General features: G+C 40.6%; 1 protein-coding gene across 15 annotated transcripts in view; it reads left to right on the top strand.

Annotated features, from left to right (window-relative positions):
- Window positions 1-20,183, top strand: part of TSNARE1 (t-SNARE domain containing 1) — a 483,485-nt gene that overhangs the window by 166,191 nt on the left and 297,111 nt on the right. For all 15 annotated transcript variants that reach the window (XR_005856948.2, XR_005856943.2, XR_003074075.3 and 12 more), the window contains one exon: window positions 2,957-3,026. Coding sequence is in view for 11 of the 15 variants with exons in the window: in XM_046931132.1 (XP_046787088.1) it covers window positions 2,957-3,026 (70 nt within the window). In the remaining 4 variants the exon portion in view is untranslated. The remainder of the gene's footprint in view (window positions 1-2,956; window positions 3,027-20,183) is intronic.

Here is a 20,183-nt window from a genome sequence, read left to right as displayed (position 1 = left end):
GTTTGTCTGCTTGATAGCAATTTTTTTTCTGCTTTTTTTAATGAAGTTTTTGCAGCTGACTCTCACTAATGCCTTATGAATGGAATCATAGGAGGTTGGAAAAGACCACTAAGATCATTTAGTCTGACCATCAGTTCATCCCCACCATGCCCACTAAACCATGTGCCTCAGTGCTGCATCTCCATTTCTTTAAAACCTCCAGGGACAGTTACTCCATCACTTCTCTGGGCAGCCTGTTCCAATAAATAAATAAACTCTTATAAAAGGAGCTGGCTTGATGCCTTGTGGCTAAAGGGCTGACCACTGGAGGGTATACTGCAAGAATCAGAGCTGTTCTGCCCAAATGGAGAATATGAGTCCTCTAATGGGTCTCTTCCCTCTCTAATTCCTGTTACTTGCTTATTCATATCTCCCCATGACAGATTGGTGCCACATGCAATCCCATTACCTTGATCTGAGAGGCTGAGCAAAGGATTTTTCAACATCCCACAGGTGTGATAAAGTCTCCATTTCCATCTTAGGGTAGTTTCTCATCCCCCATTGATTTTAAAGATTTTGATGATGTAGGCAGCCGGTGCCAAAGTCTCAGTTTATGTAAATCAATGCAAGTCCAACAGCAGTGTGACCTCTGTGGAACATGCCTCATCTTGGAAGACTAGCATATACCTTTTAAATATTAAATATGCAAGGCCTGTGAAGTAAGAAGTCTGTTCTACCACTGTCTTCATGGCATTGCTCCAGCGCGTCTTGATGTGTTGCTTCTTTGGTAGCTCACATGTTCAGAACTGGTAAATGCCGAAGGTCTTTCCATATCCAGCACAAGAACCATGCAGATTTCAGTAGAGCTAATCTTAGCCAAAGCAAGGTAGTTCTATCCCAAAATATGAAAGAGCTGTTACACTAAGATCCAGGAGATTCAAGTTTGCATTTCAGTTCTTCTATTTCCCAGGTAAGAACCACATCAAATGCCAACATTTTGGCTGTTCCAGAGCTTGTCCTATTGAGATTACTGACGTTTATATAAACAGAATTCTGGAATCATAGAATCATTAAGGTTGGAAAGGACCACTAAGATTATCTAGTCCAACCATCAACCCATAACTACAATGCCCACTAAACCATGTCCTTTAGTGTTACATCTGCCCTGTTCTTTAACTAAAACCTCCAAGTTAGATCAAATTTTGCTTAAACCAGAGTCATTTTCTCACCTGACTGACAAGTGCTTTTCTCCTCTCTTGCATTCCTGTCTCAGATCTTTCTGTGTGTATGTGTGTTTTCCAGAATATTTAAGAAATGTGGAAGATCTTGTGTTTGTCCCAGGGTGAAATGTTGTGTGCAAAGTCTCAGGCAGTTCAGTCAGATAAGTGCAATAGGAAAACTGCTTCCTCCTTCATTGTTCTCCAAGGCAGGCAGTAGAAAAGATCCATTCTGCTTTTGCAAAGAAGCACCTGCATATCAAGTTTGTCTTCCCTCAAGCTCTTGTTCTTGTCTAGAAAGATGCTGACAGAGTGGTAGCTTCATGAGTTTCCTTGGTTTTGCAGCTTGGGTTAGAAAGGTGCCTGGATGCTCTAGCTGATGTTCTCCCTCCTTGAGCTGCACATATGACATTAAAACATTCTTAGAAATTCAGTGTACACGCAAACACTTTTGCTTCCTTAACTCACTCTGCATTCTCCAATGACATTCGCATAAGCACCATGCTCTGAAGTGCCCCAAAGGGTTGTTGGGTCCTGGAGTATTTTTAGATGATGCTATGTTTTGTCTTTGAAATAGACAGAGAGACTTTGCATGAGAGACTTGAGTTGTTAGGATTACAGAGCAGAAAGAGGAAATTATAATATCTGTGAGATCTTTGCAGGATCAGTGTTCTTATCCTAGAGAAGCAAATGGCTATTAGTTAAGACTGTCAGTTTATTCTTTAAAATGTTGTATGTCCAGCAAAGTATAATAATTATTAGCTCAATTGTAGACAGTTACTTAAGGTTTTGTCTCAGTGAATTATAAAACTCTATACTGAAATATGCTTTTGAGATCTAGCAGTACAGTAAGCAAGGTGAAAATATCTGTTGGTGTTCGAGCTTGTTTGGATACTCATGTTGTCCAAGGACATTAATTAGTTCATTAGGTCCCTTTTTGTGTCTGTATGTCTTTTGGTGTCAACCCACAGAAGCCCAGAAGAAAAGAGGAAATTTGTTTTTTCCTGTCAGTGGAAAAACAGTTAAGTGACTTGTTCAGAATTACAGACCGAGACCGAGTCTGTAGTCATTAAAATAATGGATGTCTTAAATTTCTACTGGAATAGTTGACCCATGTTAGCTATGTGTTCTTTTTGTTCCATAAGTATTGAAGTGTAACTTATAACAGGGTCATAAGTTCTTACAGTTGGAAGCATCCCAAGACAGTCCCACATGTAAAGAGTAAGAATGTCATTCATTTTGCATCTTTCATTGTGGAATGTCTTAAAGTGCTTTACATACTTGATATCTTGAGTTCAAAAGAAATGATCTTCTGTTAATCTGAAAAGAAGATGTGACTGTGAGCACACACAAATATTTATGCATTTCTTTTCTTAAATGTGAAGTTATTGTGTATTGCAATACAAACCATCTTTCCTACTTCTAGCTCTGATTTGAATCACTCGTAAAAGTCTTGAAGAATGAGTTAAAAGATATTAGAATGAATGATAGAACTCAACTTCTTGGAGGTTATTTGGAGTAGTGAATAATTATTAATTAGTAGTTATTCTATCCTGTCACACCACCCATGGAATCATCACGTCCTGGGGACTCACTTTTATCCCTTTTGTGTTAACTGGCATTGCCTTATATTGTCACAAGGTACTTGTTCAAACACTAATTCACTGTATGGTTTAGAAAGGAAATAAATTAAAAGATGAATGAAAACCCAGTATGTTTTTCTTTGAAAAATGCTCCTTTTCTTTCTCTGCTGTTGACAGTGACCTCTCTGGAAAGAAGTCTTCGATCTCTGGGGACCTCCAATGATACTCAAGAACTGCAGGACGGACTGTGAGTCTGTTTTGAATTGCTACACATTTCTCTGTGTCCCAACCTTTTCATTTTTTCCCCTCATCTATCCTCTCCCTTTCTTCCATCCTTTTATTCATAGCCGGGCGCTTTTTTTGTCAGGCTTACTTAATTTTGTTCCTTTCTGTTGGTGATTAATGATAGTAAGACATGTATTGATTGTATAAAGCTTTGCTTGTGCTGGTTTCGGGTAGCAGAGAATGGTAGGTAGATAACAGGAAATGATGGCCCACAGTGAAAGATGTGTTTTTGTGGTTTTGTGTGGGTTGTTTGTTTTGTTGCTTTTTAATGTGAAGCCAGGCTTGAGTACTTGTGTAGCTTTTTCCTTTCTCTCCTTTTTTTTCCTCTTTGCCAAAGTCAGTGAATTGAAGAGGAAAAGAAAGAAAAGGAGCAAGAAAGGTATTTTATATGCGGAAATGTGTGTTGTGGCATTGAAACTTGCATCACAGGGTACAGCACAGAGAAAACGAAACTTCAATTTCGCTTGCAATAGATACAGTTCATTAAACTCTCTTCTGGATATGTGTATACACAAACATGCACAGTTAGTTTTCATTGTATGCATGCTAATTAGAGAATTAAAATGGCTTTTCCAAATGTAGCACAATTTATTAAAGCTGCTTCCCTTCATGCAGCCTGCATACGAAAATCAAGTACTTAGGACATGGTTCTGATTTTGTATATATAACTGCATTTCCTAATGAGGTTCAGCTGTGAACGGAGGGAAGATTTTGATTTCTATTTCTTTATATTAGCATTACAATCTGAAGAAGTGCCTGATGGACTCGACTCACCTTTTCGATGCAATATAATCTCTTGAGATAGGTTTGCAGTCTCTCTCCTTCTCTCTACAATTCATTGCTATCGTCTGTGCATCTGCTCTAATTCACATCAACACTGTTTTGCAAACTGGAAGAATAAAAATAGTTACAGTAATAATAGTCGGAAGATTTGGAACTAAATTTAGGGGACAGGAGAGGATGTGAGAGTAAAGATTCAGCCTGTATAGATCAATGTAATCAGGAAAGATGTTTACATGTACAAAATTATTTGTAGCATAAACCACCCCAGTAACTGCTGAAAATCCAGGAGGGCTTTTGCTCACCCAGAACATCTCTTGTGCTCACGCTCCTGAAGTATTCCTTTTTTATTTAAGAATCAATTCCTTGGCTCTCCAGAGTGTTTCAACAGTGTGGTTAGATAATTTTCCTCTTTCTTGAGCAGCTACATAAATAAATCCATAACGCACTAATTGCAATAATTATTTTTGATCTTGGAATTATCATTAATTGCCCAGATAGCTAAATGTAGCATCTTTTTATTTTAACTGTGCTTCCCAGCCCCATAATTCCTCCTGCTCTCTCCTTCCACCCTAATGGTCTATCCCCTCTTCCCAGGCTCTAGCAAAAGGTTTCCCTTGTTTTCTCCTATTTTCCTTACTGCATCTCCAGACAGAACAATTGCAGGGTATCCAGCAGAAGAGGACCAGCAATTGCCTTCCCCTCGGTGTCCTATTCTTTTTGTCCTGTCCTAACACTGACATATCCTTCACGCTGACCCCATTTCACCACCAGATGTATGCATGCAAGTAGCCTGAATGCTCTATGTGCATCTGTGCCTTTCTCTCATGAGAGCTGCACCAGCAAAAAAGCAGCACACCATGAATCATGAGAGCCACGAGGGCTGCATATATCTCTATGATCAGGAGCAGGCAGAGGGTCAGCTCTTCAGGTGAGACCTCTGGAGCAGCATTTTATGCTTCCTCAGCTGCAAATCACGACTTAAACTCTTGCTCCTTTGCCACTTGACTCCTTTCCTTCTGAGGTTGATGCATGTTTCTCCTTGAATATCCTCTAACCTGGAAGATGGGTAGAGAGCAAAGAGTGAGCATTTGGAAGGTTTATAGCCTTGACTAATAGAAAAATGATAGTTTCTGTGGATATCTAAATGTGTGGAGATCTTATCTGTCTGGGATTGTTTGATCTGAAGAAGAAGGGGCTCAGGGGACACTTCAGAACTACCTCCAAAGGAGGCTGTAGCAAGGTGGAGATAGCACTCTTATTTCCAGTAACTAGCAACAGGATGAGAGGTAACAGCCTTAAGTTGCTGTAGGGGAGCTTCAGGTTGGATATGAGGAAAAATTTCGTCTCAGAAGAGGTAGTGAGGTCTTGGAACAGGCTGCCCAGGGAAGTGGTGGAGTCACCATCTGTGGAGTTTTTCAAGAAAAAGATAGAAGGCGCAGTGGGGCATGGAGGGGATGGGTTGATGGTTGTACATGATGTTCTTAGAGGTCTTTTCCAACCTTAATGGTTCTCTTTCATACTAACTAGGTGAATATAACTCTGTTGAAGTGATAGGAAGATGAGAGGAGTCAGAGTATTTGAGAGTAGGGGGGATAATGGTGAACACAGGACATTAGGTCTGTACCATAGTCTGTACACTGCAAAAACATTTGTTTACCTAGCTTCAGGGTCTTGCTAATACATAAAGAAAGAAAGCAAAGTTGCCTGACTTTTTAAAATTCATGTACTTTCCACCTCTCACTCACAAAGCTTGCAAGAGCATCAGCAAGGATGCTGATTCAGATGAGGGCAGACTTCTCACTGTCAAATTGGGCTGTTCCCTTTTCTGAAATGGTTTCTCTGCCTTTGATAGCTGAGTCATTCAGGATAAGGACTGCATCTGTGGCATGTGAATTTGGGACGAGTTCATCCCAAGTAGAGTGCCAGCTCTAGTCAGTGAGGCAGAGCTGGCTGCTGAAGTGTGAGCAGGGTATGTATGACACTCAGCAGTGAGCTCTTCCCAGAGCCAGCTCAAAGACTTACATGCTTGGGTCTGGAAATGCTGGAAAGGGAAATGTAAATGCCCGTAAGAAGCTCTAGATGGAGTTGGCTGAATGCAGCTGACCCTGGATTAATTGGGAATGGAGCAGGAATAAGAGGAAGACAGATGCATGGAGCTGGGATTAGGGGCTAGGATCACTAGGCAGTTCTGAGGCATGATACATAGCTACACCCATCCTACTGAGTACTGATACAGTGCAAGAAAAATATATTGATATTTTTCTTTCCCTAACTTTTAGTTTAATAATCCAGGCTCCCAAGAAATATATTTCACTCATTAGTCCCATGATGTAGGATTGAGGGAGTTCCCTGATGTAAAATAAATGCCCAGATTAATCATTGTCTGAGATCTTGACCTAGTCTTGTTGTGCCATTAAGGTTATGCAGTTGCAAATATCCTTTGATGACTATCTCAAAGCAATGAGATTGAGCTGTTAGTAGCTCCATGATTTCCTTTCTCTTGAGGCTTCTTGACCATAACACTGTTCTATGCTTTCCAAACCAGACTTCCTGTATTACTTATGTTCAAGTATATCTTTTCATTGGATGCTTAGCACTGGCTTAACTTCCTTCAGATGTAAGGTTAATATGGTACTGTATTGAGTTACAGTCACACTATCCTTGTTTTGATGTATCTGAGCCAACTCTGGCCATATCTAGCCATGATCCTTCATGCTGCAGCTTTTTTGGATTCTTTATCAGTCTCCAATGGGAGAATTTGCTAGTTCAAGGAAGGGTTGTGAGGAGGATATTCTGGGGACTTTTAGCACTGTTGGAAGCTTTGAGTGTGTCCATTCTGCAAAATGCGTTGATTTCTTCAGGTTTGAAGAAAACAAACAAACAAACAAAAAAAAACAACAACAAATTTTGGCTTCCACTTCCTTTCTCTGATTGATTTGTTGCTTTTTTTTTTCTTCAATTCGCAGATTATAGAAATATGCAGATATGTTTTTCTGCAGCTGACAGGGGATTCAAATCTACATCTGTACAGTGCATGAAAATAAGCCTCCTATTCTTGTCAAAGTGACATGGCAGTATTCAGTGCTCTCTATTATATATCCTTCATATTTCTCTGGAAAAATCAGACATCCTGGCATCACAAGATCCCTATCAGAGAACCCACAAGGACATAGATCCTCCTGTTTAAGCAGAAAATTCCTACATCCACAGATTGAATGTCACATCTAAGCAGTATTAGTGAATATATACCCATGAAGCAATCACTGTCTGCAGAACACTGATGAAGTGCTTGCTTTTTGATGTATAATACTTTAATGATTTTATTAGGGCTTTGCAGCAGAACTGATTACGGTGCAGTACTGCAAAAGAGTTTCAAATTATTTTCCGAGTGGGAAGCTCAGTTTGAGGTCTGAGCTTCTCAGGGGTGAGACAAAGGCAATGATGCTGGAAGGGGCAGAAAGCGCAGCTTTTGGATCCTGGCTTTTGGCCAAGCAATAGCCTCAAGATGTACCTGTTTTTCCTGGGAATGCAGATTATGCCAGCATTCTTGTATGGTTTGCTTGCTCATTGCTGGGATTAGAAGGAACTCTATCTTCATCATGGTTCCTCAGTAAATTGCCCATATCAGTAAAATGCCCATAGACATAAGTGATGTCTATGGCGTAACAGTGCTTGTGTGACATATGCAGGATACCCCATTTGGAGTGTTCTCAGGGAGAGAAATAACTCTGTGTAAGTCCGATGCCTATCAGCACATCCAGAATTAATTAGTGTCAGTGAGCTCTTCAGTTGACTTTGACACATTCATTGTTGTTTTGTTGGATTTGTAGAAGTGCTTTGAAACACGTTGGTGTTTGAGACGTGGTTGTTAATTCTGGATTGCATTGGACTCGATCGTGGCTATTGCTTCATGTGACACCTTCACGTCATCTTCATTATGGATAAGTGATCTGGAGGGTGGCATCCCATGGCAGGGGTGTCAGAACTAGATGATACTTAATGTCCATTCTAGTCCAAGTCATTCTATGATTCTGTGACCCTGTATGAGGTATCTACAGATAGGTGTCTGTGTGGGTTTGGTTAATGGCATCTATCATGCTTCAGATCATCCCAATAAAATAGATGATTCTTGAGACTAGTGAGATGCCCCAGGGTGTCTGTCTGAGGCATACATGTGGGTTTGGTAGGTTTGGTGTGGGATTTGCTGTTCCTTTACTTCTGAAACAATAGCTGTCCTGGTTGCATCTGAGGACACCTCAAGCAAGTCTGGCTGTTCCTTTGAATCAAGTGGAAGAATTGCTACTTCCAGTTGACCTTCTGGGGACTTGGTGATCTTTAAGGGTCCATTCCAAATCAGGATAGTCTATGATTCTATAGTTAAAAAAAACTCAGATTCATCCCAGCTAATTGATAAGACAGGGAGTTGTGAGGTCATTTATTCCTAATCCGGATGGAAGCACCCTTTGGACATGTCCATCTTTGTCTGCATATGCTAAAGTGAGGCCAAATTCTTTTCCTCATGGGTAGGAGCATCACCAACCTGCTGGGAAGACAGATAAATCCACACCCCAGGCTTTTCTGAATTGTCTTAGAACAATAAAGATTTGTTTCTAAGTTTGTTTTATCATTTACGCTTATTGTTTCCTTTTTCTTCTCCTGTCTTACCATTATGTTTGATAATTTGAAAGTATAGCTTAAAAAAAAAAGAAGCATTAAAATTAAAAAAAAAACAAAAAACTGTTAAGAAGGTTTTAATTCCTGTGGAATGCAGATTCAGTTAGAGCAGAAAGATATCTTAAAGTCATAATTTACTGAAGGAAGATTTTATTTAAGTAAATCAGACAGAAGCTTTTAAGTGTCAGCATGTTTAATTAAGGGTAGGATTTAATAATATTTCATATGGTTTTGTTATTCTGCTTGTATAAGCTTAAAAAAAAAAGATTTCCATAAATATTTTGAAATGTCGTTTTGATTCTGTTAATATGTTAAACCCTTCAAAGTAATACCTTCCCTGTTCAACTCAAAGCAGTCGGATTAACTTTATCTATCCTCCATTTATCGCTGTTGGCATCAATTTCTGACATGAAAAACCTTCTAGGTTTGGCAGTAAAAATGGATTGCCAGATTGCAACATTTGCATTTAACTGTATAATACACTTGCCTTATTAGTAATTGTATTTATATGACAGATCTCACCCTTAAGAATCCCAGAGCTCCAGATACATGACATCTCTGTGATAAACTGCAAAAGCTGGTGATGAACTGCAGAACTCTCTGATGATGATAAATTCATTGACTTTTGACCACCTTCTCTGCTTAGAGAGGCCCTTGGAGTATCCCTTCACATGCCTGAACAGTTTCTAATAGTGACTACAAATCAATCTGTCAGAGAAGAGTTTTCCTTTTCAGTGTTTTGCTCCCAAATTGCCCTTGCCAGAGGTCTGAGATGGCCAGAAATCCTGGCCAAAGCAATATCTTCCCATGTCAAGATACCAGCCTTTGGAAATAGGCTGTGAATTTTAAGCCATGAAGTGATGGAGCAATGATTAGTTATTCGTGGCAAGTGGTGAATGCTTCAGGTGATAGAAGCATGGGAACAAGGAAGGACAAGTGGGAGATAACCAAACCTTGCCTATTGACAAGCTTCTGCTTGTCATGTTTTTCTTCATGTTGTCTCATGGCTTGCCTCTCAGTTTGTGATCTCACCTTGGTGTCATGGTTGAAGAAGACCATGAGTGCCTGTACCCTCACTGCTGGGTCCTCTGCAGATGAAAATTGGGTGGCACAGGAGCCCCAGCCTTCCCATGTGCTATAGTTCTTGCCTCCAGTTTGCAGAATTTCCCTTCGGGTCTAGGTCCTGAGGTTGAAGACCAAGGATGTAGGTTCTTCTGGGAGCTGGTGGACAGGAGAGGTTGGTTACTGTAGTGTGAGCACTCACTCCAAGGAAATAGGAGCTGTAATAATGTCCTGGGACTGTTACGCTGTTTGAAGCATAGATCTTGATACATGGTGAAATAGGGAAATGTTGTATCCTGCCAGAGTCTTGGCTGATACAAAAATCATCCATCTCTTCACCCCAAACACCCCTTCTGATTTGGTGCCTAAGGAAAAAAGTGCACACCTCCAATTTGGAAGCCAGTTGCATCCTAAAGCAAGTGCTGGATTTGTAGCAAGAAAATTTGACACTAGCAGAAGTGTAGCTGGATATTGCTGTGTGTAAAAATACTGTCATGCTTGGTCTTTTTATAAATTTATTCTAAGATGCTTATCTGGAAAGTGCTGAATTCACACGGATATTTTTTGTGTTTGTGGGTGACAGCAGAAGGAATAAATACATGGAATAAAACTATCCCTCCTTTTTCAGCACATGGACAACCATATTAATAACAACACTTTTGCTAATTTTGAGAAAGCCTTTCTGAGCTTAGTCAGTGAAAAATATTCAGGTCTCCCTTCCTGTTATTAGTCAAAATACTTATTTTAAATTTTGGGCATACTTTGTTTTCTTTTCTCATATGTTAGAAATGAAATGTGGCATTTGAGTAGATTAAATATTGACATTTTGAGTCAACAGTGAAAAATCGGTCTTCCTTCCCTCCCAGAAAGGAGAAAACCAATCCAACTCAAAGTATTTTGACTCTTTCTTCCTTAAGAGTTAGAGGTAGTGAAAGACAAGCTTTCCTTCTACACATCCTGCAGAGGGCAAGTAATGTTTTATTTGGGTTGGAATATCCACAGGCAGGAATTTTATCTTACGACATGAGATACCAGTTGGAGCAACTTGCCTCTGGATTTGTCAGCGTAAGTTGTGTAAACTTGGATGCCGAAATAACAATCCTGCTGAAGAGAGGGGGGATGGCTACATGTTTACGGCATTTTTTATGCCTACAGTTACACATTTAGCAGTGCAGCTCATATTGATTGACTGGAGGGACCTGTGGGATGAAGGTTGTTTAATAATTCATGTATGCAGGCACTGAGTGCATGGTTGTTAGGGCTGAGCATCCGTTCTGGCACAGAGTCCTTCAGGGGTCTGGCATACTAATCCAAACATGCTCATGTTTAGTGAAGTACTTCTGTTGGCTTTGTGTAAGGTCTCATTTATTCCTCCAGTCTTATGCTAGCCCTAAAGCCAGGAGCGGTGGTCATGTCAGTGATGTGTACTGTGATCTGTGGCTTCTGCTGGACTTTCAGTTGTACTTCTGGGGGCAATCTGTTGAAACAATTAACACTCTCGGGAAGGTTTGCTGAATTTGAGGAAAAAACAAAAAGACTGAAACTCAGTCCTATGGAAAACTAAGAGTGCTTTTGCTTATTGGAGAAGTCTCTGCGGCTTGCTAAATATCACTGTTTTTTTTTCACAGCAGTGCTTAGATGGATGAATCCTTCAGACACTGAGATGATCAGGGGTCTGGAGCACCTCTCATATGAGGAAAGATTGAGGGAACTGGACTTGTTTAGCATGAGAAGAGAAGGTTCCAGGGAGGTGGTGACACACCGGAACAGGTTGCCCAAGGAGGTTGTGGATGCCCCATCCCTGGAGGCATTCAAGGCCAGGCTGGATGTGGCTCTGGGCAGCCTAGTCTAGTGGTTGGTGACGCTGCACATAGCAGGGGGTTAAAACTAGAAGATCATTATGGTCCTTTTCAACTCAGGCCATTCTATGATTCTCTGATTCTATGATTCAGCACTGTGCTCAATCAGGGCCATCATAAACCTGTGCAGAGATGTCTGAATTCCCACTGCAGGAGGCACTGCCAGGGGTTAATCAGATCTTTGGGCAATTTGTATGAGGAAGAGAGATTTTAACCAAGTAAGATGGCTTTCAGTTCTGCAGAACAGTAATGTGAGAAAAGGAGGAATTCCCTTTAAATTATTGGGTTTAACCCCCCTTCCCCAGCTCGTTTGATGTAGAACTAGATAAGATAGGTGAGGATGCTCTTTGGAAGAATGTTTTGGAGGGAGGAAAGTGGATAATGCCAGATAAGAATTACAAAGACAAGAACAGAGAAGCCGAGGCTGCCTTAAAGAACTGTTAATTTTAGCATAACGTTACCTGGTGGTTGATAATGCAGCATAGCAGATTTATTCCAGAAGACTCTGGTGATCAGCCGTGTGTCCACACCCTCATCTTGACTAATCACGCTGAAGATGAAGTGTTTGACAAACATGTTGGAGAAAGTCAAACCCCAGAGGATTTATACATGTTTACCAGAACATTTTATAACAGTCTCCATACATTCCCTCTCCCAGTGTTCACAAAACGCAAATGCAATTTGTGCATGACGAGCTTGCCTCTTCACGTCCTCTGATCTTGATGCATTCAGTCTTGCAGAATAATGAATAAGTAACATCATGCCTCTTTCCTAGATTGCAGTGTCACACAACAGGAATCTTCCTTGTGGATTTACAACAGTGAAGGAAAAAAAAAAAAAAGTCTTAGTTCCCCTGTATACATTCTTAGGGGTTAAGCCAGCGGTGGAGGATTTCCCATCCTCCTTTAAGGGTTATTTTCTTAATAGCAATGCAGTAAATAGGACTAGAAGGTTAAAACTGTACACGTGACCCCTTCACTGTGTAGCCAGTAAACAGCTCAATAAAGTTTCAGTGTTCAGGTACCAGGAGTGCTGTGCACTTGGTCCCATGGCAACAGCCACCTTAGGAAATGTGCAGAAAAAGCGAGAAAACTTGTTAAAGCATTCAAAAGGTAGAGCGCTTGGTAAGTCTGCTGTTTTAGCTTTATTTCTTCCTTTCTTAAGCTGCAAGAAATGTTAACCCTGTGTGCCAACGTCTGGTCTAGCACCCTTTAAAACTGTGTTAAAAATGATAATGTCACTGGTGCTGCAGGATTGGGACAGGTAAGTTGTTGTATCTTGCACAAGTGAGATATCATTAGTTGAAGGAGATGACAACAGCGGCAGAATCAGTTGAACCAGAAGTTGGGGTTGTATGGCAGAGGGCAGTGCTCTCATGGGTTGGGCAATGTTAAAGCTGTTGTTTGTAGATGCAGTCCCAGGAACTGAAAGAGGCACATGGGATTGATACTTTGAGGCCTTCTTGCTCGTGTACAGCATTGCGGTGGTTTTTTTTTTCCATGTGAAGCTCTAAGTGCAGTTGTTCCTATTAAATATAATTACCCAGTAACAAAGTCTGATGTCTGACGTTTTTGTTGTGGCTTTATGGTACTGCACATGGCTGCAGCTATGTTATATAATATGGCGAGGCTAGAAGGAAAACCAGTTCAGATGGTTAAACTGGTGATGATGGATTGTTTCTGTACGTGGACCATTTAACCGTCTGAGCTAGCAGATTGCAAATGGGATTAAATATGGATTAGTATTAGCTGCTGAAACGTTTGAGAAGGTGGGTAAAACAGCTGAGTTATTTGCCAAAAAGCAGGTTACAGCAGCAAGTTGACAGGAGCTTTAGATTATAGTGCTGATAAAGCCCCTCAACCTTTCCTGCTTGATTCACAACTGCAGTAGAGGAAAAATCCAGCTATGTCACATTGTCTGCGGAACATAAATGAGAGAAAGTAAGATTATTGAATTGCTGAGCATGGCAAATTCCCCCAAGCCCTGCAGAATAATGTATTTTAGCCATGCTTTACAGTTTATAAAGGTCAGTTTGCACTTCAATTACAAATCTAGGTTTAGAGCTTTTAAAGGACACAGAGGAAAAAAAAAAAGCAATTTTTTTTTCTTTTGTGATTACCCCTTGAAATGCTGATAATATTTCAGAATCATTTGTAAAAAGATTTCACAGTGCTATAGCAACAGGCATTTTAAAAGCCTCAGCTGAAATGCTGAAAATCTAGGTCCTAGTTTTATTTCTCCACTTTACAGATGGACAAAATAAGCCCCGTGAATTCTTCAGGCTTTGCAGTGAATTAATCACAAAGTTGGGCAGCAATCTTATGTGAGAGATTCAGCCCCAATAGCAAACCAGGTTTTATTAAAAAGGACTCACACTTTCTCTCTTTTTTTTTTCCCCCGTTTTTTTTTTTTTTTTAAACAAGCATTATAGCTGTTAATGTTCTTTATTGAATGTAATTTCACTCAGTTGGGAGCGCAGGGTCTTTGTATCCTGGTTATATCCAGAGTTGACGGAGCTGACAAGGGATAAAGGTTTCAGACAAGGAGGAAATAACCAGAAAAAAAAAAAAAAAAGAAAAATAAAGAATAACCTTTTTCTCAATATAGGTATGATTGGAATAGGACAAGAAATGTTATTTTTAAGTAAGTGAGTAGATGCGTGTGCCTTTTACCTTACCACAGGTGGCAGCCATCCAATAGCTCTGTAAATCTCTCTGCTTTTTCTAGGCTATGCCTGAGTAACTTACATTGCTAACAAGCCGTAAAGAGAGCGAGCTGGGTCACAGGGTAAAGGTTACCACGTTATGGGACCAGACCATGCTAATTATAGTGCTGAAAAGTGAATCTGAGTGGATGCGGCTAAACTATTGCATTTCTCAGACTTCTAAAGGGAGATTTTTTCCTCTTGCCTCCGCTGAGGGAAGCTTCCTCCCTTGACACATGTGCTGCCATCTACTTCACGTGTGTCTTGGTTCAACCAATTATGCCTGAGAGATGGACAATTAAAAAAGCATCTGTTTTTACACCAAGTCATTCTGCCTCTGGCGTTTTCCTTGCCACAGTGGTTTTCTGTGTAAAGGAGGAAGATGAGCGAGGGAAGTGCAAATGCTCCTTGAACTCCTGCACTCAGCACCATGCCCACTGCCCCGGGCAGCCCGTTCCATGCCCACCGCCCTCTGTTGCAGATCCTTTCCCTAACCCCCAGCTGCCCCTCCCCTGACAGCTCCATGGCGTTCCCTTGGGCCCTGTCGCAGAGCTCAGCGCTGCCCAACATTCCCTGTGAGGAGCTGCAGCCACCATAAGGCCTCCCCTCAGCCTGCTGTGCTCTGGGCTGAGAAAACCACAGCACCTCAGCTGCTCCACTTGCATCTTGCCCTCACTCTTCACCCCTCCATTAGGTGCTCTCTCATAGATTTATGCCCTTGTTATACTGCCCAAACATGCCCCACCCAAACATGCCCCCAGTGCTCGAGGTGAGGCCGCACAGCTCAGAGCAGAGGGGACAATCCCTCCCCTCTCCCAGTGGCTGGATGCTTTCCAACAGGTCCATGTTTCTCCTTTACTGAGGACTCCACATCTGGACACAGTTGCTTGGAAATGAAATGAGTATACACAGTATTCTTCTCACACTTGTCAGCTGGCAAAATTATGGATAAAGTGAAGAAAAGAGATGCTTGTGCTTGTCAGCAATGCTTATATTCCACTAAAAGCAAAGCACATTATGTTTGCTTGTGAAGATATTCCTTAATCCAGCTGCTACATCACAGGTTGATTGTGCAGCTCTTAGAAAGTCAGAGCGTCTCTTATTGCAGTCGTCCTGATTCTCTTTTTTGAAGAAAATACGTTTTCCCCAGACTGGTCAGAGCAATTTTACCAATCTACCCATCCAAATAATCTATGTTAATGCAGCTGTGCTCCTGCTTGCCTCATTGTATTCAGCTGAGCCTGCAAGGTGGGAAGAGCTGGGGAGATCTGCTTTATGCATGATCTGCATTGTCTGCTCAGCAAAAAGAGGTTGTTCCTGTGCAGATGGATGGTGATACTGAAAAGTGCACCTTGGTGGCCCACATTGCTCATCTCTTCCCTCAGTACTTTGTGGTACTCACAGTGAATGACAAGTACCCCTGAGCAAAGTCATTTATTGCTGTGTAATTGCATGGAGCAGAGTATACTTATGTTGTGTAGAGGTTTGAGGCACAGAGAGGATTTTGTCTCGGACTGCAGGCAAATTGATTTTTTTCCTAGATTTTTGGGTGAACTCGTCACATTGTAGACAGAATTCTCTGTTGTCTCAGCCCTAACTTTATGTAAAGCATAGAGTGTATAACAGTGATTAAGGTCAAAGAAAAAACACATTGGGAATAAAGACACAGCCCAAAGCTTGTTTCTCTGTTGTTTAATACAACGTTGTTCACCAGAAGCCATCGTCTCTGGGTCATGGCCAAATTTGATGCATTTCCATTATGATTAACACCTCAGTAGGAGCATCTGTGGGGCCCAATAGGTATGATATACCCTGATACCTTTAGGGCATAGGAACTTGGTCTTCATAACCTCTCCGTACAAGAAATGGGAAGACAGTGACTATATCCAGGCAAACTTAGCAGCTCTGTGACTTGGGCTGTGTTGTCAAGTGCCTTATCTGTGAATATTACCATAGAAAGAAGCCTCGAACTGAGTCTCCCATGAAAAGCTCTACATTTCTGATGTGATTTTCCTCTCTGAGGATTTTCTATACAGACAGTGTCTTATTAAGATTAATATGAACTATTGGGACCTATCAAGAAAATGTGGTAGCTTAATAAATGATGATACAGGCAGCATTTTATTCATAAATGATGGGGCAGATGGAGACACAAAAAGAGAGTAGGACATGAAGGAGGCATTAAATTTGGCATTTGGAGAGTCGGAAAACCATCAGTGTGAGGGGGTGCTGTGCTGTTAATTGTGTGAGAGATTTATGAGTATGTGAACTGTTCTTTCCCATCGCCTCCTGTTTTCATGGAAGAACAGAGTTTCTGAAATCAAAGTTTGCCTAAGCAAGAAAAACACTGTTCAGAGCAACCAGAAAAAGTAAATAACGTAAATAAAGAACCTCATATTACATTTTAAACTACCCTTGACACAGTGTAAGATGATTGTAAAATTGCCGAGATGCCTGGAAAACACAAACTCTGAATAATTCCTGGATGGAACGAAGAAGAGGATTGACTTCAAAAGAATATTGTACATAATAAAATTGAATAAAATTCAGAAAGCTGACTCTGTCCTTTCATATGTACCCACAAGCATTCATGTTTACTTTTTCTTGCTTCTTTTCCCTCACCCATAAATTTACTTAACAGAAATTACTCCCTTACTTCACCAACTTTCTTGTTTTATGTATGAATTGTGCAGCATTTCTAGCCCAGTACCTTCCTGCTTGGCAGATACATCCTCTCTTTGATCCACCTGCCTTATCATTTTTATCTTATGCATCATTGTCTATTATAGCTGTGATTTGCTGTAGGTTATTGTGCACGCTTTTTGTTAATTTTCTGACCCAAGGATTTAATATAGTCACATATTAAGGGTTTCTTAATTAAATGCATATTTCAGTAATTCCTTAGTTCCCTGTGACCACTCCTGACTCGTTTTATAAATGGTTCACTTAACTAAAGCTCTAAGATGTAATCAAAGCATATGCATGAGTAGGTGTCTGTTCACTGGTTTGTCTGGGGGTTGGATGTGGTCATTCGTATGGATCAATAACATTGTTCTGTATTTAAAAGGTACTACTCAGTATGTAAAGACCTGAGAGTTTGGGGAAGTTATACTCTATTTGTAACAAGTATTTTTCTGCCAGTTTTTGTCTTTCTTTTTAGGACTGATTTAGGACTAATTTTTAATCCAATTTACTTGTCACAGCCGTGATTATTCAATACAGGAAACAACAACAGACAGATTAATTTTAATCCTTTTTTAAATCATTTTCCCTTCTTTTAGTTTTGCGCTACTAAAACATGGCTATGGAGTCTGAGCTGTGGGTATTGTAGCACGTTTATTTCTAACTTTTGAAATCCATATTGATGAGAATAAAGACAAACAAACAAACAAATGCAGTCCTTTGGAGACTCCTAAGGAGTTTGTAGGCTGTTCTCAGGGCTGTCCCAACCCCCATGTTATTCAGAAGAGAAATCTCAAGAAAAAGGTATTTGTCCTGTACCTCTACCAGTAGAAGGAGATGCTGCAATAGTTTCTCTCTGAAATCTCTTCAACCCAACACTTCAGGGCATCTTTTTATATATTCAAAAATTATTATAATCACAGAGTCGTAGAATCATTCAAGTTGGAACAGAACTTTAAGATCAGCTGTTAACCTGACTGACCAAATCCCATCACTAAGCCATGCCACTGCTTATAACAGATAGGGTATCAGGAGAAATTTATTCTCTGAAAGAGTGGTGAGACATTGGAACAGGCTGCCCAGGGTGGTGGTGGAGTCAGCATCCCTGGAGGTTTTCAAGAAACGTGGAGATGTGTCAGTGAGGGATATCATTAAGTAGGCATGGTGGCAATGGGTTGATGGTTGGACTAGATGATCTCAGTGGTCTTTTCTGGACTTTCTTTCATGATTCTGTACTTCTATAACAATGTCATAAAAAGATACAATGCAAAATGACTAATTCTATGTGTCCCCTCCTACCTTCCTGCTCTTAAGTTTTCTTGGAAGGAAATGGAGAAGCGCTAACCACCCACGCCCCCAGCAAAGCACATGACAGCACAACTGTGTCAGGCTTTAAGCTTCCAGATGATGTGGAAACCTCATTTATTAAAGATGCAGATGGAAGGGTCCAACTTCCATACCTCATTTTTGCTGCTCACTCCCCATGTACCTCTACAAGGGTAGAGGTTATGCACAGGCAAAGGAATATGTGTGAAATGTGTTTTCTTTCCAGTCTCCAAACCAGAGCTCTTTGCCTTCCTACCAGAAAGTATTGCCATTCTCTAAGTAGCATTATTGTAATTTAGCTAAAAAAGGCCTCTTTTGCTCTATTTTACAAGGCTTTACACATGCAGAGATGTCACAGGAGGGAGTTCGGTGCATGCTGCTGCACACTCCAGCAGCGATGTGCATGGTGGGTGTGCAGTGCTTCTTAATGTGGTAATTAGGGGATGCCTGATTTAAACACACTACAAAGGGCCTGCTGTCATTTATTTTCTTGTTTATTTTGGGACTTCGTTGTTTGTTTGCTTTGAAAAATGACTTGTTTGAAATATACACAGCAAAAAGCCTCTGTGGCTGCAATCCCTTTGGGGTTTCTCTGCATTGGTATGGGTCTCTGCTATTCCCCAAATAAAACAAAACAAAACAACAAAAAACCTCTCATAATGACAGTTTTGTTGCATAAATGTTTATTAAAATAAACCACACTTAAATTGAGATAAGTTACATACTAGCATGGCAACAAATACTCTGTAAAGATGGGTTGGATTTAGTCTCCAGCTTGTTGAAGTGACGAGGCACTTAAATTTGGGCTTTCACCTGAGTCCTTGGTTGAAGCCAGTGTTTTCAGGTGAAATATTGCATGTGAAGTTGAAAGCCTAAAATAAATCACCACTTTCTGAGCACTTGGTTATGGCACATATCTACATTTCTCTGTCATGCCTTCATTGTGGTTGTGTCCAAGCTCCTGGTATTTGTTGTGGTTTTAGTCAGCGGTCATTTGAATATCAAAATATGGTATGTAAAATTCTACAGTGTTTACTTCACGAGGACAGCAGCTGTGCTAGAAACAATTGTTGTAGTAATAAGAACGAGAAAGATTGCTGGGAGGTATTTTAGTAACTGTCAGAGTCAGTATTTTATTTTCAGAACGGGCTTGTGTCTCTCGTGTCAGCACTATAGCAGGAGTGTGGGGACAAGGGGATGTGTCAGGACCGAACAAGTCCTTTGAGTTATGTGAATATATGTCCTTAGCATCCCTCGGTGACCCTCACCTTGCAGACCTGCATCTCGTTACACCCCGAGTGTTGCTGGGGCAAAAGGGAGCACACATTTGTATGGACCCATGGGATTTTTGTGAGTTCACTTAATGTTGTAACAGTCTGATTGTCCAACTTACCTAATGATTACAGAAAGGTTCATTAGTAATGAGGTTACAATGATTACTATTGTTAATTTTGGCCTATTAGTTTCCAGTTGTTCAGTTTTTCTATTCTGTTTTCATCTCTAAAGCTGATTTTACTTGGTTGACAAGGTTGCTCTGCTGTCATGACCCTTTACAGAATGCTGTAAGTTGTGTTACAAACTAGAGATGTCTGGTACCATCTACACCATGTTCTGTTTTACTCTAGTTGTAAATAGTTCAACCATCATGAAATAGCTACTTGTAATTACTATAAACCAGTGGTTAATTAGAAAACATCTGGTCTGTTGCCATTGTCTAGACAATTGTTATGGCAGCCAAAATAAGCTCAGATGAGTTCTGAGGGTGGAGGTCAGTATAATGAATGGCTCTGTGTTACTCTTAGTCCTTCTAGATCTGGGAATTGATTTTCAAATGGGGAATGAATGACACTGTATGACCAATATGTCCTGCTAATGAGAGTGTGTTTTGTCAGAACCAGGCATTCTAGTCCTCCAAAAGTGTAATGCTTTTGACACATCTGGTGTATAAACCCATTTTCCCTGGTTATTCATTACATCTGAGGGCAAGAAACAAATGGTACTTGCTATTCAATGTGTGGCTCAAGCAGCA

This window comes from Gallus gallus, chromosome 2, assembly GCF_016699485.2.
Source record: "Gallus gallus isolate bGalGal1 chromosome 2, bGalGal1.mat.broiler.GRCg7b, whole genome shotgun sequence".
In the NCBI taxonomy this organism is placed as follows: domain Eukaryota; kingdom Metazoa; phylum Chordata; class Aves; order Galliformes; family Phasianidae; genus Gallus; species Gallus gallus.
This window is presented reverse-complemented; position numbering and strand designations above follow the sequence as displayed.